Consider the following 26,483-nt stretch of genomic DNA (forward strand, 5'->3'; position numbering starts at 1 on the left):
ATCATTGCATCCGCTGAGTAGCAGCGAGTGCAGTGATTGATCCAATGACGAAGCCTTGGTCCTGCCCGCGAGACCATCAGCTCCAGTAGAAAGTTGCCATACTTTTACCCTCTTACTGCAGCTAGGGTTTATTTTTCAAGCATGCTCAAAATTCCTGCTAGGGCTTACTTTCAGGGGATGTCTTCATTTCAGGGAAATAGGGTAGCAGACAGTTTGTAATGCACTGCACTCCACCTTTTGTAAATCGGGGCCTTATTTTCCACTGAAGCAAGCTGTATATTTCTTCTTTTACGTGGTGCATGTAAAGCATTAAACCAGTGTTTGCTTTTTCCTTCTAGCATCAGTCAAACCGATCAGATGTTGGTGCACTTGAAATCATTCGACACCGTTCCAGAGCACTTCAAAATCCCAGAAAGTACCAAAAACGGAGTGCCTCTTTTTTATATTCCACCTGGATCCACCACACCAGTAAGTGGCCTTGGGAATGTGTGACAGAAATGCAAGCGTTCTGGTTTTCAAGAGGGCTGCATGACTCCATTTTGTTCTCTCTCTCTTTAAGGTCCTGTCTCTGCAGCACAGCGACTCCGACTCCAGCCATTCACAGTTTGCATCTTACTGGAAACCAATCCTGTCGATGGACGCCAATGTGTGGCAGCGGTGGCTTCATGTGCACCGCATCGTGCTGCTTCTGGAACATGACATGTATGTGAGGACCTAGAAACCCGAAACGTGATATGATGTAGAAGTCCTGTTTGTAGATGTCAGGGCTGGAACCCACTAGAGCATTTTTTTTTAGTATTTAGGAATTGCATTAAATCGCTAATGATTTCCCTAAATGCTCTGCCAGTGTAAATGCATGGGACAGATTCCACTACAGCGATTGCGATTAGGCAAACTGCAATCGCAGGACATGCAGCATTTTTCGGAGTGTTTCCATTCTAATGTATTGTATAGGAGCAGGGAAATCGCTCCCAAAATCGATTGCAAGGCCTTACCACAAATTGCTAGCGATAGCGCTTTGTAGTGGGTCCCAGGTCTCACGGTATATATGTGTACAGGGCTGGATTTCTGGAAAGGCCGAGAGGCCCAGGCCTTGGGCAGCTGCAGCATAAGGAGGCACCTGAATGTCAAATAGAGGTTGGTACATATGAAAGAGTAGGCTACAAATGGGGGAGGGTGGGGGCAACACATGAAAAGGGAAGCTGATGCCCCAGGGAGTTGTACATGAAAGAAAGGGGCTGTAGTACATATATGTTACACATGAAAGAGGGGGTGAAACATGGAATGAGCGGGGCGCCGCTGCACATGGAAGGGGATCCACAAAATACTTGGCCTAGGGGTGGCAAAAGTAGAAATCCGGACTTGGGGACAGCAACACCTCCATAAAACACACTTCTCACATCAGCACATCTATCACAAATCCCCCCCTCCTCCCCCCTAAAAAGTGATTTATTTAAATACTATGTAATGTGCATGTACAGTACAGTGTTCTCCCTAGAACTGGGTGGCATGAAAAAAGTAGCCGGGTAGGGCACAGCAGGGGGAATGCTGGGTTGGTGCAACCCTGCTTACAGCATAGGAGGAGGATGAGGCGGCAAGCAGATGACAGCCGGGTGGACCACCCAGCTAAGAGAACCTGGGAAGAACACGGCAGTAAATGACAGTGGCACTAGAAAAAAGTAGTTTATAGTGCATTTCACTCTGGAACATAAGTACATTTTATAAATATACATACACATGGATTTAACATTTTACAATTAATTGTGATAGTTGTACTTTAATGAAAGCTATGAGGACCTGTTCGTATTAAAGGGAGGTATCAGGTTGCCACAAATTGCCACTTTAAAGGTTACCTTAGCCATTTTAAAAATTTAAAACGGGGGGGGGGGAGCAGGCAGGTGTAGGAGGCTCTCCTCATGCCCACCACTCCACCCCGTTCTCCTCCATCCCCCTCTCCTCTCCCCTGAACCTACTTACGTTTCGGGAAGGTCGGTGCGCACTGCGCAGGCGCTGCCCAGTGGCTGGGAGTGCTTTGCGCATGCGTAGTACGTCACAACTACATAGCGCGCATGTGCGGAGCACTCCCAGATACAGGCACGCGATCAAGGACGCATGTCGCCCTGGCAGCGCCTGCGCAGTGTGCATCGACACTCCTGACCTGGAAGTAGGTTCGGGAGGGGGGGGAGACATTTGGCCTTAAAGTGACCCAGAGATGAGTTATTAAAGATTTTTACTTACCCGGGGCTTCCTCCAGCCCCATAAGGACGGATGCGTTCCTCTCTGTCCTCCCGCTTGCCTCCATGAAGCTGCGATCAGCTACCAGTATTCGGCTCAGTTGGGTCCAGTCTGCATGCACAGAAGGCCCCCTGCTGACGTCACTAAGCCGAATACCGAAGCTGATTGCCGCTTATCAGAGGCACGCGGGAGGATGGCGAGGGACACATCCGTGCTTATGGGGCTGGAGGAAGTCCTGGGTAAGTAAAAAAATCGAATAACACTCGTCTCTAGTACACTTTAAGGAAGTGGGAAGGAGGAGAACATGGGGAATGGTGGGCATGAGGAGGGCCTCCTGCACATGCCTGCTCCCCTCGTTTTTGAAATTTAAAAGGGCTAAGGTATCCTTTAAAGGGTATCTAATATGTGACATGATGAGAGTATCTGTAGAGTACCGATCCTACACAGAACTAGGCAAACTGCATTCTTTTTTTTTTTTTTTTCTCCACTGTAATGGTTTATAATACAACATTGTAAATGACATGTTTTCTCTGCAGTCTGACAGCAGGTAAAGCTCTGTACACACACTAGATGAAACTCTGCTGATAACGACTGCCTCTTCCGAGAATCCAGTGTGTGTAAAGCAGCCACCGACCCCTCTCGATCACTCAGCCATCAATCCGTCCCGGTGGATCGATTTGGCTGAGCGAATGCTGAGAACATTGTTCTCACTACATACCCTGCCGCGATACGCAACTTTACTCCTATTTAGAAAGTGTGTTTAGCATCATTATTCACTGATAAATACACCTATTGTGGAAAAAATAAATAATGAAAATAATATTGCATCATTCTGTAATTTTTGAAGTTTGCATACTACACAGCATTCTAAATGATTTCACAAAGCAAGGCTAATGAGCTTCCTCTGCAGAAAAAACAACAACATAATGCAGTGACAGACACTCAGATAATAAGCTTCAGAAGACAGAGCTCCCTGAGACTTTGAAAGTGGGAGAGATCAGTGAAGCTCTTTTGCATAGATAACTGGAGTTTCTTAACTCTTCCTGTACTGGAAACAATATTAGACTCATATCTCTGCTGCTAATGTTTTATTTCTTAGCTCTACTACACATACAAATCATTACATCATAAGTTTATTTTCACTTCAGATTCCCTTTAACTGTTTAACGAGATTCACAAACAAGTGTTACTTCTGCCACTTTTGAGGGTGAACAAATATATGTCCTAGTTTACCTTTAGGTTGTTGGAAGAAACCACAGAGCCCAGAGAAAATACACAGTAACATACAAGCTTTATGCAGTTAGGTTGTGTCTTCAATGCTGGAAGTCTGAAGTGCTGACCTCTTATCCACCATGCTGTCCAGAGTTCTTCATTACATTTTTTAGTCCTGCAAAGGATTCTGGTACATTGACCTCTTCTTTTGACCCCTCCAGGCCTCTCCCTAAACACCTCCATACCCCAGGGAACAATGGACGATACAGCACCGTGCAGTGTCGTATCTCTCACACAGCTCTCACCTCTCTACTGCGAGACTGGAGCAGCTTTGTGCTGGTGGAGAGTTACTCTTATGTCAAGCTGATGCAGAGGTAATGTCCCTCCCTGCGGCTTCCTTCTTTCAGTCAGTATGATCACCGTCTGCTTTGCCTCAGATGATCAATGTTTTGTTTTCCTGTTTACTCTGGCAGCGATGGCAATCAGACACCCTCCTCCTTCTGTGTGGTGCGGATAATATGGAAAGCCCCATGCATGGTGCTCCGATTGGGATTTCCTCTGGGTACTCCTGCCAACTACAGAAACAAGGTGAACTCAAAATGTTGCTGTGGTTTCTTTTCTGTGGTAACCTCGATTGTGAAATGTGAATTTTATTATTATAGGTTTATGTATAACTGACATCTTCTGCAGCACTTTACAGGATCTGTAGTCATGTCACTAACTGTCCCTTAAAAGAGCTCCCAATAAAATCCTTGTCATAGTCTAATGTTTCTTTAATAGTCTAAGGACAATTTTTAGTAGGGGGAGGCACTTAACCAGTTTGTTTTTGAGATGTGGGAGGAATCTGCAGTGCCCAGAGAAAACCCACGCAGACACCCAGGAGAAAGTAGAAACTTCATGCAGATAGTGTGGCTCACATTAAAACTGAGTATTTAAGTACTCAGCTGAAAATAAAATGGAAACCTTCTTCATGTTTTTTTATATCTCCAAATTATGGCGTGTATTCCACCAATAACTTAAGATTATCACAAAAATGAAAATTGTGTGTATAGTTCACGGATAGAGTATGACTTACACTTGACCTGATTACTGACACCTAAAGAGGGACTGTCAGCCACAAAATCAAATTCCATTTACCCACTGCTCTGTGTTTAAAGAGGAACTTCAGCTACTGACATTAAGTTACATTAGTTATGTTAATTAAAATAGATAGGTAATATAATCTCTTACCCACACTGTGTTAAAAGAACAGGCAAAGGTTTGTGATTTCATGAGGGTGGCCATCTTTTTGGTTGAAAGGAGGTGACGGGGAGCATGAGACACAGTTCCAACTGTCCTGTGTCCTGAGCACCTCTCCCAGTTGCTAGGCAACATAAATAACAACATAGGAAATCCCATCATGCTTTGCACAGTATCAGGGGAAAAAAGCCTGGGCAGTTTTCTTTGATGGGTGGAGCTTAGCTAAAAATGATGCTTTGGTAAGAAAAACAAAGTTCTGATGCTGTGAAACTGTTAAAGAAACATGAAGCCTTTTCAGATCTGCTGAGTAGATTTTTAGTCCGGAGGTTCACTTTAATATGCAGCCTGCAACCTTACCCTGCATTGCAAGCACTCCAATCTATTCAGAAATGTTTCTGCTGTAATAATTCTTATCTCAGTCAGCTTGGCTCTATTTTTGCCATTGCCAACGAGAAGGAAGCTTGTCATCACCCCTCCCACATTCCTGCTCCACACTGAATGGCTGAAGGAAGTTCAATGACTTAGCTTACAAAGCAAGCTAGTTATGACAGTGCAGTTTCTAGGAGAAGAAAAGGTAAAAATGACATCAGGATTGGCTTCAGTCAGAGGGAATCAAGATGGCAAATGCCAGGAACTTAATTCTCTTTAATTATTATATAAAATTCACCTTCTGCCTAGGCAGTCTCTGGGGTCCCCCTCCAGATCCATATAGGGTAAGTGCAGCCTCCTCTTCACAGTGGCTATTTGGGTTTACATAGCATCTAGCACGGCAGCACATAGCACTTTTCTCCTAGTGAGATTCTCCTTTTTTAGGTGGGTAGTTAGGTAGGTTGTGTTACACAATTTGTTATAGAAATTTATATAAAATTACTGTGGTGGTTTGTGACTCTATATGTATTTTTTCACTTATAGTTGAGCTGATTCATGCGCATGCTGTGTGTATGTGGGCACCCATGCTGTTTGGCGTGGATGCAGACATGCACACATCACTTTACTTATTCAGTGTATTTGCACGGGAGCACTTTACAAAGAGATTGAGATCTCTATTGCACATTTGCACATATTTTGTGGCACTGGCCCTATGAATGATGTATACTATTATTGTGTGATCTATTGCATTTTGATCTGGAGGTGGATGGTGTTGATAACAATCGACATGTACCAAGAGACCACATTTTAATTGTTTTTAATATTTTGCTTGTTTGTTAAATATAATAAAATTTAATATTTTGATATATCTGGATCTGGAGTGTCCTTGGAATATTACTGGCCCAGATGGGTCTTCCTTTTCTTTTCTTTGTGCTATGGTGGTGATATGAAGACCTAAGGGCATGATACCAAAATGAAAATACATCTCACGAGGTTCACATTTGTGTTACTGCACAAGTGCATGTCATCTGGGGGTCAGGCAGTTCGGCGCAGGTTGAGCCGAACAATGGTTCTCCCCGCTGCCGCTAAACTCCCTGGCGGCGTTAAATACTATTCCCCCTCCAAGTTGTTGCAACTCGGAGGGAGATGTAAACGGTTGCCAGACCTCCGAATTACCGTTAAGCGGGGCGCACAACTTAGCATTGCTGCTATGACAGTGCCCAGCTTTGGCACTCAGCACTGCTCACTGAAATTAACTGCTTCGCCGATGCACTAAGATGTGTGTGTTTGTTTAGCTATATTACAGTGTTAATTATTCCTATCAGGAGCTGTCCATGAGTGAGCTGTGGCTCTGCCTGTACAGGAAAAAACTGTGACTTTCTGTGCACCCTGTACTGTTAATCTAGTTTAAACTTTAGTTTTGTTTTTAGGATTTCCGTAAATTGAAATGAAGATTTTTTTTTTCTTTCCCTAAAGGTTATCATTCTGTGCCTAATCTTTTAGAACAGAGAGGAAGTTCTGAGTTTAGATCTACTTTAGCTTTGTTCACACTACAAGTTTGAAAACCTAGATATAAAATTGTCTGTACAATCACTTTTTTAGAAGCCCTTTAGCATGTCTTTTGCTTAAAGTGAACTGAAAAGGCCTGGTGTTTCTTTAACAGTTTCACAGCATCAGAACTTTTTCTTACCAAAGCATCATGTTTAGCTGCATTTTTACCTAAGCTCCACCCATCAAAGAATGATGCTGTGCAGAGCATGATCGGATTTCCTATGCTGTTATTCACATTGCCTAGCAACTGGGAGAGGTGCTCAGGACACAGGACAGTTGGAACTGTGTCTCATGCTCCCTGTCACCTCCTTTCAACCAAAAAGATGGCTGCCATCATGAAATCAAACATTTGCCTATTCTTTTAAAACAGTGTGGGTAAGAGATTATATTACCTATCTATTTTAATTAACATAACTAATGTAACTTAATGACAGTATGTTTGTTTAGGCTGGAGTTCCTCTTTAAGAAAAACAAATATTTGACTCCCAAAATAATTCCATGCACTAAAATGTTTGATGCCACACAGTATATGCACATTCACTAATTAGACACAGACTTTCAGCACTATGCATAAAATGGGTACTGCCATACACTGCACAGAAGTGCACTGGTAGAACTGTAATTATTGTCCTTGGAGATTGCATACCACGTGTGAAGCACTAAGATAGGAGCCGCCAATCAGGCATGGGTCACACTTGTCTTTCAGTTTACTACATTTTTCAAAAAACTTAGACAAGTGTGACCCCTGCCTTACAGCAGCTAATGTAATTTATAGAGAAAACTGACAAAATGTGCAGGATGTCAGTTTTTTTCTGCGCGCGAAATCTGCATTCAAGTCTGAGCTAGCCCATTGATTATCATGAGTTCTCAGTTGAAATCCGTTTTTCTGTGCAGAATATGCACACAAAAGCAGACAAGTGTGACCCCGGCCTCAGTGTGAACAAGACCTTATATTCACTTCATCACTTATTTTTAATTTATTGTGTCACTTGGGAAAATCAAGATAAGAAAACAGCCTTGCAGCACTTGGGCTAAACTCCAGACTATATTTTGCTTTAATTTTGCCTGGAGTGGTAAATAGAACGTTTGTAAAGTTGTTGTGAAAGTGTCAATGTGCTCAGACCGGTTTATAACTTATGCGGATGAAGCACAGTATGTTTGAAAATTATGTACCTTAAGTGAACTCAACAGTATTAAAGTCCCCCTCCTCTCTGATCTCCGGCTGGTAACTCATGTGGGTGCTCTGGCCCTTTGGTATTCATTCATTCTTTTGTCATCCTGGCTGAAGTTCAAGCTTGTTCATCCATATCCATGATTTTGTCTAGATCTTCACTTAGATGTCTGTGTATTTATTCTCTGGATCTGTTATGTTAATTCAGTTAATCCTGCAATTTTGTGGGTCCTTTTATGGGACCTACAGTCAGGGGCATAGCTAGAAATGACTGGGCCCCATAGCAAAACATTTTTATGCCCCCCCCCCCCCCCCCGACCTTCCAACCACACGGACCTCGGACCTCCCACACAAACATTCCTCTAGGACCCTCCACCCCAACATTCCCACACCCCTCTAAGTACAGTATAGGTAGCCAGGTCTATAGATGCCCCCAGAATAGGTGGCCAGGGGCAGAGATGTCCCCAGAACAGGTAGCCAGGGGTAGAGATGTCCCCAGAGCAGGTAGCCAGGAGTATATGTGTCCAGTATATGTAGGCAGTGGTACAGGGCCGGTTCTAGACAGGCACATATGAGGCGGCCGTCAGAAATGAGTAGGGGCAACATGTAGTTCTACTAGCTAGTGTAGTTACATAAAAAAAAAAAATTATGACGTAAATGCACATAATGACAGACAGCGTTTCCCCAGTAAATGCATGTAATGAGAGACAGCGTTTCCCCACTAAATGCACATAAGAGACAGCGTTTCACCAGTAAATGCACGTAATGACAGACAGCCTTTCACCAGTAAATGCACGTAATGAGAGACAGCGTTTCCCCAGTAAATGCACATAATAAGACAGCTTTTCACCAGTAAATGCACATAAGAGACAGCTTTTCACCAGTAAATGCACATAAGAGACAGCTTTTCACCAGTAAATGCACATAATAAGAGACAGCTATTCACCAGTAAATGCACATAATAAGAGACAGCTATTCACTAGTAAACAGGGCTGTGGAGTCGGAGTCGTGGAGTCGGGCAATTTTGGGTGCCTGGAGTCGGAGTCGGGAAAAAATGCACCGACTCCGACTCCTAATGAATTTGTAACTGTAATTAAAATATAAAATATGATAAAATGTTTTATTTTTTAGATAATAGTCATAAAAAATAATGTATATATACAGTATATATATATACAGTAATAGCTGTGCTTAGTCCACAAAAATGAAATAAACCAATCAAAATTAGTTACTTGTGCTGCTTCAATAAAGCAGTCCCCATATTTTTAAGGTCAGATATACATATCTGATTGTGACTGTATATATGAGGTGTACACAAGAATCTCTTATATATACTAAATAACATCTATGCTGTAAGAATAAAGCCTGATGTGTAGCTGTGTCACTAATAGAGATGGTCAACGAGATGGAAATAATTCTGCATTGATGCTGATTTATGCAAATGTATGCACTCCCTTTGCTGATGAAATCAAATAATTTGATATGTTGTTAAAATTTGGTTTGGTGACTACAAATTAAAGGGTAACTGAGACGGATGAAAAGTAAAGTTTTATACATTCCTGGGGCTTCCTCCAGCCCCCTTCAGGCTAATCAGTCCCTCGCTGTCCTCCACCACCCGGATCTTCTGCTATGAATCCTGGTAATTCAGCCAGTCAGCGCTGTCCGGCCGCATGCCGCTCCCACAGCCAGGAAAATTCTGCACTTGCGCAATAGTGCTGCACAGGTGTAGTATGCTCCTGGTGGCGGAGTGTGTGCATGCGCACTACGCCCGACTGGCTCAAGTACCTCAACTCATAGCAGAAGATCCAGGTGGTGGAGGAAGACAACGAGGGACTGATTATCCTGAAGGCGGCTGGAGGAAGCCCCAGCTATGTATAAAACTTTAATTTCATCTGTCCCAGGTTTACTTTGTTACACAGTAGTACTATACTCTACATATGCACTCCCCACAGAGCTACAGGGAATCCACTGAGAATGCTGTGCACATTGAACACAGAGGTGTTGTCTTTTACAATCTCCTCATTCCCCTGCAGAGTACCTGCACATCACTCTTACATGTACCCACACTTACATTGCCTAGGGCCTGATAGATGTTCTTTGTTCCGGTTTGTACCTTTTACAAGTACTCTTACCAAGAACTAGTTTTAGTCTAAAGGGAATAAATATAGTAGTCTACATATCCTTCTCACTTCAGTTGTCTTGTAAAATTCCTAAGCGTTGGCAGTTAAGAGACAAATTTCATGTTACATACTTTTAATCAACAAAATTGTAATATGCAAATTAGAGGAGTCTGAGTCGAGGAGTCGGAGTCGGTGGAATCCTAAACTGAGGAGTCGGAGTCGGTGGATTTTTGGACCGACTCCACAGCCCTGCTAGTAAATGCACATAATGACAAACAGCCAGTGTCCCCAGTATATGTAGCCAGGGATATATGTGCCCAGTATATGTAGCCAGAGGTATATGTCCCCAGTATATGGAGGCAGGGGTATATGTGCCCAGTATATGTAGTCAGGGGTATATGTGCCCAGTATATGTAGCCAGGGGTATATGTCCCCAGTATATGTAGCCAGGGGTATATGTCCCCAGTATATGTAGCCAAGGGTATATGTCCCCAGTATATGTAGCCTGGGGTATGTGTCCCCAGTATATGTAGCCAGGGGTATGTGTCCCCAGTATATGTAGCCAGGGGTATATGTGCCCAGTATATGTAGTCAGGGGTATATGCGCCCAGTATATGTAGGCAGGGGTATATGTGCCCAGTATATGTAGTCAGGGGTATATGTGCCCAGTATATGTAGGCAGGGGTATATGTCCCCAGTATATGTAGCCAGGGGTATATGTCCCCAGTATATGTAGCCAGGGTATATATGTGCCCAGTATATGTAGTCAAGGGTATATGTGCCCAGTATATGTAGTCAGGGTTATTTGTGCCCAGTATATGTAGTCAGGGTTATATGTCCCCAGTATATGTAGTCAGGGTTATATGTGCGCCCAGTATATGTAGGCAGGGGTATATGTGCCCAGTATATGTAGCCAGGGTATATATGTGCCCAGTATATGTAGTCAGGGTTATTTGTGCCCAGTATATGTAGTCAGGATTATATGTCCCCAGTATATGTAGTCAGGGTTATATGTGCGCCCAGTATATGTAGGCAGGGGTATATGTGCCCAGTATATGTAGTCAGGGGTATATGTAGTCAGGGTTATATGTGCGCCCAGTATATGTAGTCAGGGTTAAATGTGCCCAGTAGATGAAGCCAGCAAGTCCCCGGGCCGGGCAGCCCCCATTTCCACCCTCCTCCGTCCACTGCTGCAGCTCTGCTCAGTCAGCACAACCACGCCTTGCGCGTGGGGTCGGGTGGGTGCTCCGCTCCTCGCAGCCTCGTCGCAGGATCGCAGCTCTCCTGGTCGCAGGCTCGCAGCTCGAGTCCTCCTCCTTCTACCTCCCTGGCTGGCCGGAACTATACAGTAAGTGTCGGCCCGGCCGCCAGGGAGGATCAATGCGCCGCCACATAGTCCCCCTCCTCACCAGCCACCTTATCAGAGGAGGGGGGCCGGGGGAGCCTGGTGCTGTTGTAAAATTAGTCGGGGGGCCGGGGGGGGGGGGGGGGGGGGATGGGGGCGGACGGCATAATAATAAAAAGAAAATTTATTTTTTTTTTTAAAATAAGTCCTCTGACTCGCACGGGCCCCCTGTGGCGTAGGGGCCCCGTAGCAACGCTATGGTGGCTATAGTGAATGCTACGCCACTGCCTACAGTTGTGTTCAAAATTATTCAACCCCCACTGAAATTGAGTGTTTTGGCCAGTTTGACATTGATTTTGATCATTTCAGTCATCTTGTTTACAATTAAATCAAAGAGGCACTTGTAAGTCAGACAAATATAACATAACATTTATAATGAAATAACCACAAATGTCTTTTCTGTGCTCTCATCATTATCAGTTTTATTCAGCCCCCAAGTGGAATTCATTCTTAGTACTTAGTACAACCTCCTTTTCCAGTTATAACAGCTTTTAAACGTGAAGCATAGCTTGACACAAGTGTCTTGCAGCAATCTACAGGTGTCTTCATGGGCAAAAGCCTCCAATTCAGTCACATTCTTAGGCTTATGATTTGTTGCAAAATGTATCTTTTGAAGATAATAGAATAGTTAAAAAAAATTGTCTAAAGCTGGCCACTAACGGTCCAATTTCTAGCAAAAAATCGTTTGAGCGATCAGAAATTCTGATCGGATTGTTTGTAAATAATCTCCATTGGTGGACACAATCGATTATGAACGAGTGAAAAAAATGTCGCCCGAATGAATTTTCGTCAAACCAAAATTTGGATTTTCTTGTTGGTTGTGATAGTTAGGAAGCAAAGATTGGTTCGTTGATGGTGTAGTGAACTATTTATTACAATATTTCACTTCCGATCAGAACTTCTGATCGCTCGAACGATTTTTCGCTAGAAATTGGACTGTTAGTGGCCACCTTAAGAAAGAATCACAAAGTTTACACAGTCAATACAACTGGTGCAAGTTTCACAGCTCACTAGGCTTTTTTTTTTTCAGAAGCCTTGACATAATAGCTGTTACTGTATATAATCACAGTCCTATGTAGAGGTGCTGTAAGTATGATGTAAACTTATGGCATATACAAATCAAGCTGAAATGTGCAGAAGTCTGCATTTTGCTCATTCAAATTTTCACAGGAACCCACCAACCACCAGTCCATTCAGCAAGTTTTACAACGTAGGGTGCTAAATCATTGTCCATCAGTCAGTATAATTTTTTATTTGGCTATTTGTTTGTCTGCAGTTGATCTTCTGCTGTCATGTTGTTACCTCACAAGACTGTCTAGACTACACAGCTAATGGCCATTATTATCTCTCCTTCTTGCTTCTTGTTCTCCCAGATGGTGGAGGAGCTGAGAGATCTAATCCTGCAGCTGAGGTTCCCTCACAGAGTGCAGAGTAAAGAGACCACTCCACGAGTCAAGAGAAAGGTGTTTGGTATCAGTTCGCCCTCCAAGTCTCCTCCACCACCAGTGTCGCCACCTGCCTTCTCCGACCGCTGCTGCCTTGTTTTACTGCACAAACCTCTGGAAAAACTGCTCATCAAGTGAGTGCAACAATCCGAACCTGTGAACTAGAGAAAACGCTGAGATTTAAAATAAAATGAAAGATTTAGAACCTGTGTGAGGTTTTTGTTGTGGCTTTGAACTTTTCAGCACTAGAGTGGTAGCACCATTGTTTTCTAATCCAAATAAAAGTGTTTTGGCTCCTGTTTACTTTTCAGGAGAGCTGAGGCTGCATTTGACTGCTATTAGACTGCTGTTTCATACCCTAGTAGATTGTCTATCATTAGCCGATTGGTTAGTAGTATGGCTAGCAGCTTCGGTTGGTACTAGCTATTTGGCCAAAGCTTTGGTTAACGGTTCAGAAATCAGTAGGTGATCAGCACGAATTTCGCCTACGAGTTGATGAGTAGTCGGCTACTGTAGCGGATCCTTTGGGCACCAGTGATCAGGAAACAGACATAGTAGGTTATTGTTAAGTGAATAAGCGTAGCCACGGGAGGCATGGATTGGGCAGGGGTTTTGTTTTAGGCATTAGGAAGTTGGTTAGTGTTAGAATAGAGTAACATTACCGATTATTTTAACTATCGGCATGTGAGGGCGCCCAATCAACAGGCGGTGTGGCAACACGCACCAAAAAGGATTAGTACTATTAGAATCAATTTTTAGCACATTAACATTCCAGGTATGCTTTAACTTGTAACAAGAGTTATTTCTTCCTTACTCTAGATATGACAAGCTGCCTCTGGATTACAGAACTCCATTCATCTTAAACCTGGATAGTCCACCACAGCACACTTCAGTACCTGGACCGCTGATCACCAACCGATCTGCCTCTTCCTCCCTGGCATCCCTTTCTCGTTACTTCTACCATCAGCGGTGGATCTGGTCCGTCCAGTCAGGTTTGGCCACCACAGTTCCCACCACAGCCATGGCACAAATCCTCTCCACTCTTACAGAGTAAGGTTTATCCCTGTGATAGAGTTGGGAACATTTGTACTCCATATCGATATTTCACACAAGTGATATGAACCTGTTTTCTTTTTACAGTTTAACTTTGTATTTATGAGTTAAAATACAGAACTTTACCTTTATATATAGTTCATCTGATATTTCATACATTACAGCCAGCAAGTGAAATTTCAGACTGCCTAGCAACCATGTCCACCCTTTTAGAATATACAACAATGTCAGAAAAGTGATCAGGACCACCCTTTAAGTAGAATTATATTTATCAAAATAGATGAAAGAAAAAAGTGTAGGCTAGTGTAGTCTAGGCTGCACATTGTATGGAATTTTCTAAACATGAAGATGATGTTGTAATCACACTATTGTTAACTTATCTGGCCTTTTATCTGTGATATTAAAAGCTACATTTTGCATATACTTATGTGACTCATGCTAGGCCTCTAAACCCTACCTTTTTTTCTTTGACCCATTTTGATAAACATCTTTTTAGAACACCTGTTTTGTGAGATCAGATTACTACACACTTTAGATTGTTTCTCACAGGAAGGATATACTACTCCTCTCTGTCCTCAAATGAACATCCCGTTAACTTGTATAACATGCTTTCCAGCAGTCTTTCGTTTTAAAAATAAAAACACAATTTACAACTTGAGCATGTACCTACTCACTTGCACAATAAGGGTATAAGAGGAGCCCTGGTGTAATAAAAGCATCTAAAAGCAGTTTAAAAACGGGAAATAAATTTGAGATAGCTTACCTCAGTGACGAAAAAGATCTTTGTATTTCACAAAGGTTTTTATTAGTAGCACAGGCAACGCGTTTCGTGAGTCAGAGCCCGCTTCCTCAGGCCAATAACAGTGCCTACATCAGTAAAAAAAAGGCTCCTTAGCATACCAGAATCTTACAATATACATATATACAGTGTATATATACATATATACAACATAACGTTATCACATGAATTGCATATTTACATACTTTCATATGCACTTATGCACACCTACAATGGTGGTCCATATATATATATATATATATATATATATATATATATATATATATATATATATATATATATATATATATATATATATATATATATATATATATATATATATATATTATCACTAATTGGGAGTATTGACAACGGATACAGTTATTAGTATTCAGGAGGCGTGCATAAATAAAAATGCTGCACATGTATGCATCTAGAAACCATTATAAAAATGAACACGTAGTGAATAAATAATAGAATTGCTGCAAATCAATGTATATAAAAATCCTAAGGGAATGATAGGAAATGTCATTGAAAATAAAATTGCTGCAAGTCTATATGTATAAAAATATAGGGGGATTTATAGGAGTTGTAATAAAATTATTCACATACATAAATCAATTGGTAGTAAAAAATGTGGTACTAAGAAGACTTGGCCAGCTCTATATAGAGAGGGAAGTTAGGGAGAAAGGAACACACAGCAGACAGTGCTAGACTCTATGGTCTGCGCTTATCTGCAAATTAAAAAGAGCTGGTCACAAAGTAAGATACAAAAACACATAATGTGCATCATCTGTACCTACTCACTTGAAATGTGTGTTTATAGTATAATTGTTTTAATGCAGTTAAAGTGGACCCAGGGCCTGATCTACCATAAGGCCCTGTAGGCACGTGCCTACAGGCGTCTGATGAGGAAAAAGTGGCTCACTCCTCTCCCTGAATGCCTGCCTTCCTCCTTCCCTATGCAGAGTCCTGAGCGGAGTGTTAATGAGCGGTTACTCACCTGGGTCTCGGCAATCCACTGAGCAGATCTCCCTTCAGTCAGGGGCACCTTTAGCTACTTAATACTGAGGGTACCTCTGGCTACCTAATTCTAAGGAACACCTGTAGCTGCCTATGACTGGAAAGGGAAGTAAAAGAAAAGTGACAGCTGGGCCAGCCCACTTGAGGTGTGGTTTGGCGGGGGTTGTAGGTTCATGGAGAGCAAAATATAAATTTTAAAGTAAACCCGAGGAGACCCTAAGGGGAAAAACTAGATACTTAACTAAGAAGAGGGAAGCCTCTCTATCCTCCAAAGGCTTCCCATGTCCTTCTGGAGGTTGCCGCGACTGCCTGAGACCCTCCTGAGAATTATGACCACGCCTTTCTTCATGTACATGCAAGGCTACGCCTGCGCAGTAGCACAGAGCTGCCTTGTGCATGAAGAAGAGTACGCTTGCAGCTTAGTTGGCTTCATGTGGGTGAAGCTTCTTTTGCTGTCTGGTTTGCATCGTTATCAACAGATCAGATTGCAAGGAACGGAGCCAGACTGAACTTTATGATAACATTGCAGCCGAAGCACTGTAAAGGTGTGTGCACACCTGTGATGTATGTCATCTGTCCGGGATCAGGGCGCGATCGCCTTGAACGGGGTCGCTGGGTCGGCCCGCACAGACTCGTGTCAGCTGTATAGCTGACAATGCGTTCTTTTGCTATGCGGAGGGGCAGAGGGACAATGGAGCGGCACGCATGGGCGTCACGCTGCTGGCAGGGGGACGGTGGGATCAAATATATTGTCAGTTGTTCATGTCAATTGATCGGCCGGGGGATCGCTTTCAGGTCGTGGGGGTGCCATACATGCACCTGTTTATCGGCTGAGGCAGTCGATATCGGCCGACTTGAATCAAGCATGTGTAGGTGGCTTAAAGTGAACCAGAGATGAAGCACCCTCATGTATTTCACCATATATTTTATCAGGGCTGATAACACGCAGGCTGAGCAGTGAAGAAGGAAGCAGAGAGCTATTAAGACTTCTGTCAGCACACCTGATCTGCATGCTTGTTAAGGCAGAGGATCAGCAGGACAACCAGGCAATTTGCGTTGTTCAAAAGGAAATAAAAATGTCAGCCTCCATATTCCTGTCACTTCGAGAGTGCTTTATAGTATGATTTATTATCTACAAACTAATTAAAGAGCATCTACATAGATTAAAGTAAGCCCAGTCACTGTAGTGAGAAGAATATGGAGGCTGCCATATTCAGTTTCTTTTAAACACTACTAGTTGCCTGGCAGTCCTGCTTGATCTATTTGGTTGCAGTAGTGTCTGAATAACACCTGAAACAAGCATTTTGCTAATCTTGTCAGATCTGACAAGAATATCAGAAACAACCGATTCTGCTGCATGCTTGTTCAGGGTCTATGGCTAAAAGTAAAGGATCAGCAGGACTGCCAGGCAACTGGTATTGCTTATAAGGAAATAAATATGGCAGCCTCCATATACCTATCAATTCAGTAGTCCGTTAAAGCATCAGATTGTGCAATTAAAAATGTACATGTGTCAGTTCATCTGGGTGAGCTTTTTTCCCCTGTCTGCACTTTCTCCATCTTTAAATTATGATGGTGTTTTGCCACTACAGGATAAGGCTGTCAGAAGGGTTCCATTTTGCATCCAGTGGGGAAGGAATTATTAACATGGTCTTAGAGGTTCCCATTCAGGTGAGTCTGTTCTGCTGTTCCTTCTCTTTTGTGATCTGCCGTAATTGTTGTGCACTGACACTGTTTTCCTGCCTCCTCCTCTGCAGAGTGATTCCATAGCAGAAGGCAGCATAGAGAAGCACAGCTGCATTATCCAATATATTCTCTTCCCTCCACATATTACCTCCACCAAAGACAGGTGGGTAACTGTCTGCCACAATGCGAATGTGTTCCCTGCATTACCTAGTCTGTGCTGTGACACCTCTATGTATCTGTCTTCATAGCTTCTCCACAGATGAGGATAATGACACAGAGGTGGAAGCCATAGAACAGGATACAGAGCTGCACTTAGTCTCTGAATGTTGGGTGGAGCCGCAGAGTGGAAATGTTATGGGCTCCTCTGAGAGCTGGAAACATCTGCAAGGCCTTTTATACTCAGAGATTCCGCAAGCAGTGAGTACCTTGGAAAACATGGTCTTCGTCTAGTGAAGAACTGCAGCCAGATTGTTACCGTATTTTCTGCTCCATAAGACACATCTGACCATAAGACACACCTGGGTATAGAGAAGGAAAACCAGAAAAAATATTTTGAACAAGCTGCATTTTCTGGACTATCAGAGCACGGCCAGCTCCAGGTCTCACCTCTCATCCCCAGCGGTCTCCTCCCTAACCTAATTGCCCCCCCCCCAAGTACTAGCAGCAGTAGGACACACTCATCTACCCAGATGGTGCACTGTCTCCTGTCTGTGTCCTGCTGTCTTCATCCTTGCTGGCGCTTGTTCTCACTGACCTGTGTACGTACATGTCATTGGGTTCCCCACTTTTTGTGGTGCGTGAGTTGGGGTAAGGGCATCTTATGGAGCAAAGCATTACCCGCTCTAACCAGTAACATAAACGGAATGGCTGGTATGGAGGTTCAAAGCCCAGCCAGAACCAAAATTAAAAATAACCAAATTCTAAAAAGCAGTCTTTTTTTTTTTTTTTTTTTTTTTTTAATATAGGTTGTATCAGTCTTGGAACTGATCTAAATAAAACTTTTTTTTGTGCAGCTGGCTGTAACCAAACTGGGATTGTACAAATGTTTAACAAGTCCCATCTTCTCGTGTATATTCATAGGGCTCAATGTACGAAGCTGCAATAAATTTGCTGTGTGCAAGCCACTCACTGCAGTTATGCTGGTATTAATGCCTTGGTAACACGTGTTGTGTTAATAGCGTAACGTGTGCTGTCCCCCCTGATGTTGGTACCTGTGCACAGCATATTTACTGCTGCTTTGTGCAACACACCTATGGTTTCTATAGTGGTGTGGAGAATGCAGACAATGTATACTGGTATGTGGTGGTGTTCTTACTTTGGGGGTCACATGGTCACACATGATTACCCCGCCTACCAGGTATATTGAGGGAGGAGAGCAAGCAAGCTGTACCGCGGTGGAAAGTACTTTTTGCCCACGTAAAGCGGCATCTATCCTCCATTTTACTTCTATACACTTGCTATATTCACTTATCAACCAGATTCTAATATTATTTTCCTTGTTCAGTGTTGGGTTTAGTTTTTTCCTGCTAACTTTGACTACCTTTTTTTTGCAGTTGTTTCCCAGGGATCAAAGCTGCATCAACACCATGCTCACATTTGAGTACATTGTACAGCTGTGTCAGAACAAAGATGGCAGCTCCCCTATTCTAACTAAATCTGAACGCACAGGTGAGGAAATGAACGAGAGCTGACAATCTGCTAAACATCTACATTATGCTATAGTGTTGGGTATCTGTGGGGTTAAAGGTGGCCACACACACACACTATACAATTTTTTAAATATACGGTATTTTCAAATCAAGAATTACAATCAATTTTTCTGACTGGTTGTAACATTTCAAAAATCTGACCAATGTACCACACAGGTGTTCAGTTTTTCCACATTATGAAAAAAATGATTAAAAACGCAGAAAAAATTGCTTGGGTTTGTACATCAAGGAATTGACAATCTACTTACACCATTCAATTATTATATAAATTGATCAGAAACATCCCACACTCCTGATCTTCTTTTATCGAAGAAAAATGGGAAATTCGGTCAGATTTCTCGAACAAGTGAAACAAAAAGTTCAGTTTTTTCTGCATAACAATTGTTTTTATCGAATTTCTGCAAAATTGGATCATTTTATTTTATCGTGTGTGGCCACCTTTGCATTGATTAGCACAGTTGTCTTGCAGTTCTGAAGTCCTGTTTTCAGGTTGTAACGGTAGTATTGATGGGCAAGAGAGAAATCGCTCTCTAAGGGAATCTAATTAGAGAGAGATCTGTCTGCTGCCCATACACCTCAGGCCAAATCCCGATCAATTTTTTGCTGAAATCGATCCAGAATCAACCTTGTGAACGCGCACAACAATGCCCACCGGCCCAACACTGCCCCCCAATGTGCCCGCCCTATAGGGGGAGCCATCAGAGGACAAGTGGCGGCCATGGACAGGTAATGTATAGTGCACCATGGTGGGGGGGGGGGCACATTACACATTAAGGGGGACTGCATCCGGGGTTTTGTCGCTCGTCCCGATACCGCTCGTTATTACTGATCAAGCAAGTCGGCCCTACATCTTGCAGTGTGTCCGACCAATTAATGCGACCAATTTTGGCCCAAAATTGGTTGCATAGTCGATCAGGCATGCACTTGGCAGGCAACAATTTTTATCAGTTTCAATTATAATTAAATCGGATGGTCGATCAGCTGCCAAGTCACAGGATGTGGGCCATCTTAACCACTTAAGTACCAGCGGTTTCTGCCCCATTAAGGACGGAATCCCAAGGGCGGAATCCCAACGGATTACGACGAATCGCCACACTTACCCGCCGCAATCGATGTCCTTGCCGCACGTCGGGAACCTGGGCCACCCACTCTGCCGTCTCTATGATGGCAGAGTTCCTGTGAGCCGGTCAGGAGCCGCTTTCATTGGCTCCTGACCCTGCCTATCAATGTAAGCCAATGAAATCTGCTCCTGACCCGCTCACAGGGCTCTGCCGTCATAGAGACATGCAGAGCAAGTGAGCTGAAGTGAGAGACATCGGGATTCAGCGGCGAGATCGACGGGAGCGAATTGAAATCTACTCCCTGGCAGCCAAGTGACCACCAAAACAGGTAGATTTCAATTAGCTTGGTACTAAATTAGTTAAGTTTACTCTGCATTTCAGTCAGTTTCCTCCAAGCACTCTGTTTTATTCCTACAATATTCAAACCTAACCAGCAGGTTAATGGGCTTTAACCCAAAATTGGCTGTATTCTGTGTATTTGTGTAACTGTGTGATGAGCCGCGTATTGGAACAGATCCCGGAAATTCAGCACAGTAGAATTCAAAAGAAATAGCAGCACTTGCCATTCTGCCAAGAATGTGTGAGTGTATGTAGGTGTGGCTAACCTATTGTCAGGGACGGGTATCGTGCCCCAGGCGCAGTTTGTTGAATTCTTAAAAAGGCGGCAAAATTGTTCTCCTTTGTAGTGCTGTCCAGGATGTGTGCTTGATATAAGCGAAGAAAGCAATTTGGACTTATTAATTTACTGGCACATGTCTGAATCAGTGTGATTTGTACTATCAAGACGCATGAATACAGAATGATCTAAGACATTTTCCATGTAAATGTTTTGGGTACTTGCGTATTATCCCGTCTGGAAAGTTTGGCAGCTTTTTGTTAAAGTTCTATTTGATCCCCTAGCCAGATCTAACCATTTTCGGAAAGCTGAAAGTCCCGGCTTTCCTTTGCATTGGGTCCTGAGTCAATGTGATGCCCCATTCCCAAGTTAGGGGGGGTTTGGGGGACTGGTGTCCCTGCATTTTGCTGCAGAGAGCATAGTGGAATTGAGTCTCCTGCCCTTACCAGTAAGTCAGAGAGGACACAAAGGTGCATAGCTGGGCTGCTCATTCATCTGTAATGAGAGACCCAAGGCACTTGACATAAGTTTTGAAGACACAGATATATGCTGCAAAGGAAGAAGACAACCTACCGGGTGTGCTGCTTATCATCATGTCGGGTTGGTCCCGTACTTCTGTAATTGCACTTTCTGCAGCCGAGGTCAGGGGCACCCCTCCTTCAAAACCCCATAACTTGCGAACTGAGCATCATACCGACTCGGCACCCAGTGCAACAGAAAGCCGTGACTTTCAACTTTCCAAAATGGTAAGATCTTCCCAGGGGTACAAACAAAACTTTAACCAAAAGCTGCCAAACTTTCCAGGTGGGATAATACGGAAGTACCATTTTTTAACCACTTCAGCCTATCTGCATGGATATACTTGTCCAGATAGGCTGCACTCCTGCTGCCTACCATTAGCCCGTGTATCAATGTATGGAAACGCAGTTCCCATTCATTGATCTAAGTCCTGTATGAAAGACCGACGGCTTTTATGAAAAGCCGCATTGGCTATCATTCATAAAGCATTCCCGCATGCGGAAATGCGTAATACCGCTGACTTTACCGACCACCGAGCAAGTTCTGCATTCATAAAGCCTCTTTCCGCATGCGGAGCTGACATTCCCGTGCAGAGTGACAACGTACCGCCTTGTGCGGCTTTGATACGCAGTTATCCAGAAAAAGTAGCAAAAGGTTAATTCATAAACATTTCCGCATAGCGGTATGCGGAAGGGGATTACCGATCCCCTGGATGTAGCGGGAAGCTTGCGGAGTACATGTAAGTGAATGGGACGGACCTCCCACACATCAGCAGAGAGAGCACCGCATGGAGGGACTCGACCAGCTTTTCTGTTTCCGCATGCCTACCGCCCGCCTGCCGACACCATGCTCCAGAAAACCTCCGCACTGCTACCGCCCCAGGCACAAAGTTTATGAATTACCACCCAGAAGGCACAACTACCGACGGCGGTATTCTCCCGCACGGGTTCCCCTTACCGACAGCCTGTTCATGAATGATAGCCATTCTCTCTAAGTTTCATGTCTTCCCTTCACTAATTGTAAGCGAGAGCATTTGCTTACAGGAAGAAAAACCAATATACTCAATCAATTACATTTAAAATTAACTTTTTACCTCCCCACTCCCAAAAAATACCCAAATAACATTTTTAATTAAAGAAAAAAAAATTATTTAAAAAACAAAACAAAAAACACAACAACATAGATGTGTGGTGGGCTGTGGGTGTGAGAACTCCCTCTAGGAAAAGGCACAGGAGACTAAAAGGGAGCCCAATTGTACAGTATGTAACAACAGTATGATAGTAGAAAAATCTGTATAGGAACTTCTCACAAAGGCGGGTTGCAGAGGGGCAACCGACCACAGGAAGCAGGTAGAGACTGCAAACCCGACTCCACTCGGGGAGGTCACCGGGGACCTGGATGCAGTCGCTCTCTTAGAAGAAAGATAGGAAACAGGTCTTGACCGTGGTAGACCACGGGTACTCTGCTTCAACCCCAGACGGGTGGCATGTGGGGGTATGTAAAGCACTAATTAGGTAAAAGAGATGCCCTGATGTGTGGTAAAATCGTTTAAAAACAGTTTAAAATCGATAAAGAAATGAGGTAGCTTACCTCAATGATGAAAAATCTTTGTGGAATAAAAGATTTTATAAATGATAGCACAGGCAATGCGTTTCACAGGTCTGAGCCAGCTTCATGAGGCCAATAACAGTGCCAAACCAAATGAAAAGTCCAGCATAGGGAGCCTATCAAGGAGGCTCCCTATGCTGGACTTTTCATTTGGTTGGCACTGTTATTCCACAAAGGTTTTTCGTCATTGAGCTAAGCTACCTCATTTCTTTGTCGATTTTAAACTGGTTTTAAACGATTTTACCACACATCAGGGCGCCTCTTTTTTACCTAATTAGTAACAACATAAATAGTTACCTAAGGGTCTGAACTTTTTTAATATGCATGTCAAGAGAGTACATTAACAATTCTTTTTTAACCACTTCACCCTTCAGTGTTGTTTCACCTTATGCATCCGAGCAACTTTCACCTCCCATTCATTCACCAACAACTTTATAACTACTTATCACAATTAATTCATCTATATCTTGTTTTTTCCGCCACCTATTAGGCTTTCTTCGGGTAGTACATGTTGCTAAGAATTATTTTTGTCTAAATGCATTTTAATGGGAATATTAACCTTCCTGGCGGTAACCCCATAGTTCGGGGTAAGCCGCGCAGGAAGTTTTCTCAGGCCCTGCTGGGCCGATTTGCGTAATTTTTTTTTTGCTGGACGCAGCTAGCACTTTGCCGCCCCGCGCTCGATCGCCGCTATCCGCGCCGACGTAGAGTCCCCCCCCCCCCCCCCCTAGACCCCTGCGTTGCCTGGCCTATCAGCGCCAGGCAGCGCTAAGGGTGGATCGGGACTCCCTTAGACGTCACAACGTCCATGACGTCATCCCGCCCCCGTCGCCATGGCGACGGGGAAGCCCTCCAGGAAATCCCGTTCTTTGAACGGGATTTCCTGATCGCCTATCGCCGGGGCTGGGGGGATGCCAATGAGCCCTAGGCTCGCTACATGATTTAAAAAAAAAAAAAAAAAAAAAAACCGGCAGCGCTGCCCCCTGGTGGTTTTTAATATGCCGCCAGGGAGGTTAAGAAGAAAATGGAAAAAATTATTATTTTTCAGTTATTTCTCATTATAGCTTTAAAATAATACATGCTACCATAATTATAACTCGCATATTTTATTTGCTCATTTGTCCCGGTTATTACACCATTTAAATTATGTCCCTATCACAGTGTATGGCGTCAATATTTTATTCGGAAATAAAGGTACATTTTTTCAATTTGCGTCCATCACTATTTACAAGCTTATGATTTAACCATTTCTGCCGCCCGGACGTGAAGCTCACGTCCGGGCGGCTGCTCTGATGCGGTGTCGCGCTTCGGCGCGCTCCCCCGCCTCTTCGTGGTGTCCCCCGGTAGCCCTGGGATCAGTGAAAGGGAACATGGTTCCCGATCACCGATCCCTTTCCCCTGCAGAAAAACCGAAGCGCTCACCCGTGAGGCTTCATTTCTTCTACCCCGAAGAATTTCCGCATCCCCCTTGTACTTCCGCTTAGCGAGAAGTACAAGGAGGGAAACCAAAAACAAAGGTGGCCATCTTGTGGCCAAATAGTAAAACTACATCTACACATTTTTATATTACAATTTACACACATACTAACATTAAAAATTAGCTATTTATGTCCCACACCAAAATATTCCCCAAATAAAATTTTTAATGGAAAAAAAAAATTACAATAAAAAAAAAAAGACATAAATAGTTACCTAAGGGTCTGAACTTTTTGAATATGCATTTGAAGGGGGTATACTACAAACATTTTTTAAATTATAAGCTTGTAAATCGTGATGGACACAAAACGGAAACAATGCACCTTTATTTCCAAATAAAATATTGGCGCCATACATTTCGATAGGGACAAAATTTAAATAGTATAATAACCAAGACATACGGGCAAATAAAATACATAGGCTTTAATTATGGTAGCGTGGATTATTTTAAAGCTATAATGGCCGAAAACTGAGAAATAATTAATTTTTTCCATTTTTTTCTTATTAATCCTGTTAAAATGCATTTACGGTAAAGTGGCTCTTAGCAAAATGTACCACCCACAGAAAGCCTAATTAGTGGCGGAAAAAACAAGATATAGATCAATAAATTGTGCTAAGTAGTGATAAAGTTATTAGCGAACGAATGGGAGGTGAAAATTGCTCCGATGCATAAGGTGAAAAATCCCCGCGAGCTGAAGGCCATACACATACACTATGGGCTTGATTCACAAAGCGGTGCTAACCTACTTAGCGCGTCTAAAGTCTTTAGACGTGCTAACCAGGGTGCTAAGTAGGTTAGCACCGGATTTTTCAATCAGATCGCGCGCAAAGTTTTGCGCGTAAAGTCTTATGCGCGCGCTAAGTCCCATAGGCTTTTAATGTGCACTTCGTGCGAAGCGCCCTGCGCACTGTGCAGTGCGTACGTAAAGTTTTACGAGCATAAAATTTTGCGCACATAAAGTTTTTTGCGCGCGAAAAGCTCGTTTAGACGTGCTAAGGGGGGTTTCACAGGCGTGCTAACAGTTAGCACCGCTTTGTGAATCAAGCCCTATGACTGTTGTATGTAGGGATCGGAACAACCCCTTGGGCAACAGTTTGTGCCTGAGTGTGCATAATAGATCGACTTCCAAAGAATGGGGGTAAGGAGTTGAGCAGTGCCTTCACCCATGATGATCTGGCAATGTTGGTCTATCGTGTTGTGTAATGCTACGATTGCATTATTAGTTCAAAATACCGTAACTGCTAAGGAATCCCACACTTGCTGCAAGAGACTTGAGTTTACTAAAGCAAAATATTTAAGTTAATGCAAAACGCAAGCAACAGCAGAACACCACAATTGCAAACACAAATAGGAAAGCATACACATACAATCTTTACAATAATAAGTAAACACAAACGTATTACTTACCTTTAAACAATCGCCACAAGGTCCTGCTCAGACCATGGACCCGCAGAGGAAGAGACTTTTACTTTTGTTCCAAATCACATGCTTTTCCCTCGTCAAAGCAGCATGACTTTTCACCCTTAAAAGGAAGGTTCACGGTCCCTAAAAATAAAAAATATGCTAATCCACTTACTTGGGGCTTCCTCCAGCCCGTGGCAGGCAGGACGTACCCTCGGCGCCGCTCCGTAGGCTCCCGGTCTCCTCTGGTGGCGCACCCGACCTGTGCAGTACAGCCCGGAAGACGTTAGGCCTGGCCAGGTCGGGTGCACCACCGGAGGAGACCGGGAGCCTGCGGAGCGGCGCCGACGGCACGTCCTGCCTGCCACGGGCTGGAGGAAGCCCCAGGTAAGTGGATTAGCATTTTTTTTTTTATTTTTTTTTTATAGGGACCGTGAACCTTCTCTTTAATGTGTGGAACAGGGAAAAAGCCCCTCTCTCCTGTGTGTGAGTTCGCTTATTCTAACCAACTCCTCCCACAGCTAACCTGTTGCTGTCTATTGTAACTTCAGCCTCACTTACTCCTAGTCCAACAGCGGCCATTTTGCTATTGTTAGAAGCAACACATGAGCGGCACATGGACAAGACTCCATTTTGCATTGGCATTATAGATACAAGGAAAGCCAATAAATATCATAACACAACATGTGCCACAACACCTATACACATGCTAGTTTCTCAGGATAGATCCCCGGCTGGCCGGCTCTGCTAAGTTTAGTCTACCGTGTGTGCAAGGCTTTAGGCCTGATAACCAGCTTCACATGAC

At 43.4% G+C, this 26,483-nt stretch overlaps 1 protein-coding gene across 8 annotated transcripts in view; it reads left to right on the plus strand.

Moving 5' to 3' along the window:
• SZT2 (SZT2 subunit of KICSTOR complex) overlaps positions 1 to 26,483 on the plus strand; it is a 414,375-nt gene that overhangs the window by 208,832 nt on the left and 179,060 nt on the right. For all 8 annotated transcript variants that reach the window (XM_068239443.1, XM_068239448.1, XM_068239449.1 and 5 more), the window contains 10 exons: positions 339 to 468; positions 560 to 702; positions 3,669 to 3,821; positions 3,921 to 4,035; positions 12,676 to 12,881; positions 13,567 to 13,797; positions 17,194 to 17,272; positions 17,359 to 17,450; positions 17,536 to 17,704; positions 18,841 to 18,955. In XM_068239443.1, coding sequence (XP_068095544.1) covers positions 339 to 468; positions 560 to 702; positions 3,669 to 3,821; positions 3,921 to 4,035; positions 12,676 to 12,881; positions 13,567 to 13,797; positions 17,194 to 17,272; positions 17,359 to 17,450; positions 17,536 to 17,704; positions 18,841 to 18,955 — 1,433 coding nt within the window. The remainder of the gene's footprint in view (positions 1 to 338; positions 469 to 559; positions 703 to 3,668; positions 3,822 to 3,920; positions 4,036 to 12,675; positions 12,882 to 13,566; positions 13,798 to 17,193; positions 17,273 to 17,358; positions 17,451 to 17,535; positions 17,705 to 18,840; positions 18,956 to 26,483) is intronic.

The sequence above is a fragment of the Hyperolius riggenbachi genome, chromosome 6, assembly GCF_040937935.1.
Source record: "Hyperolius riggenbachi isolate aHypRig1 chromosome 6, aHypRig1.pri, whole genome shotgun sequence".
In the NCBI taxonomy this organism is placed as follows: Eukaryota; Metazoa; Chordata; class Amphibia; order Anura; family Hyperoliidae; genus Hyperolius; species Hyperolius riggenbachi.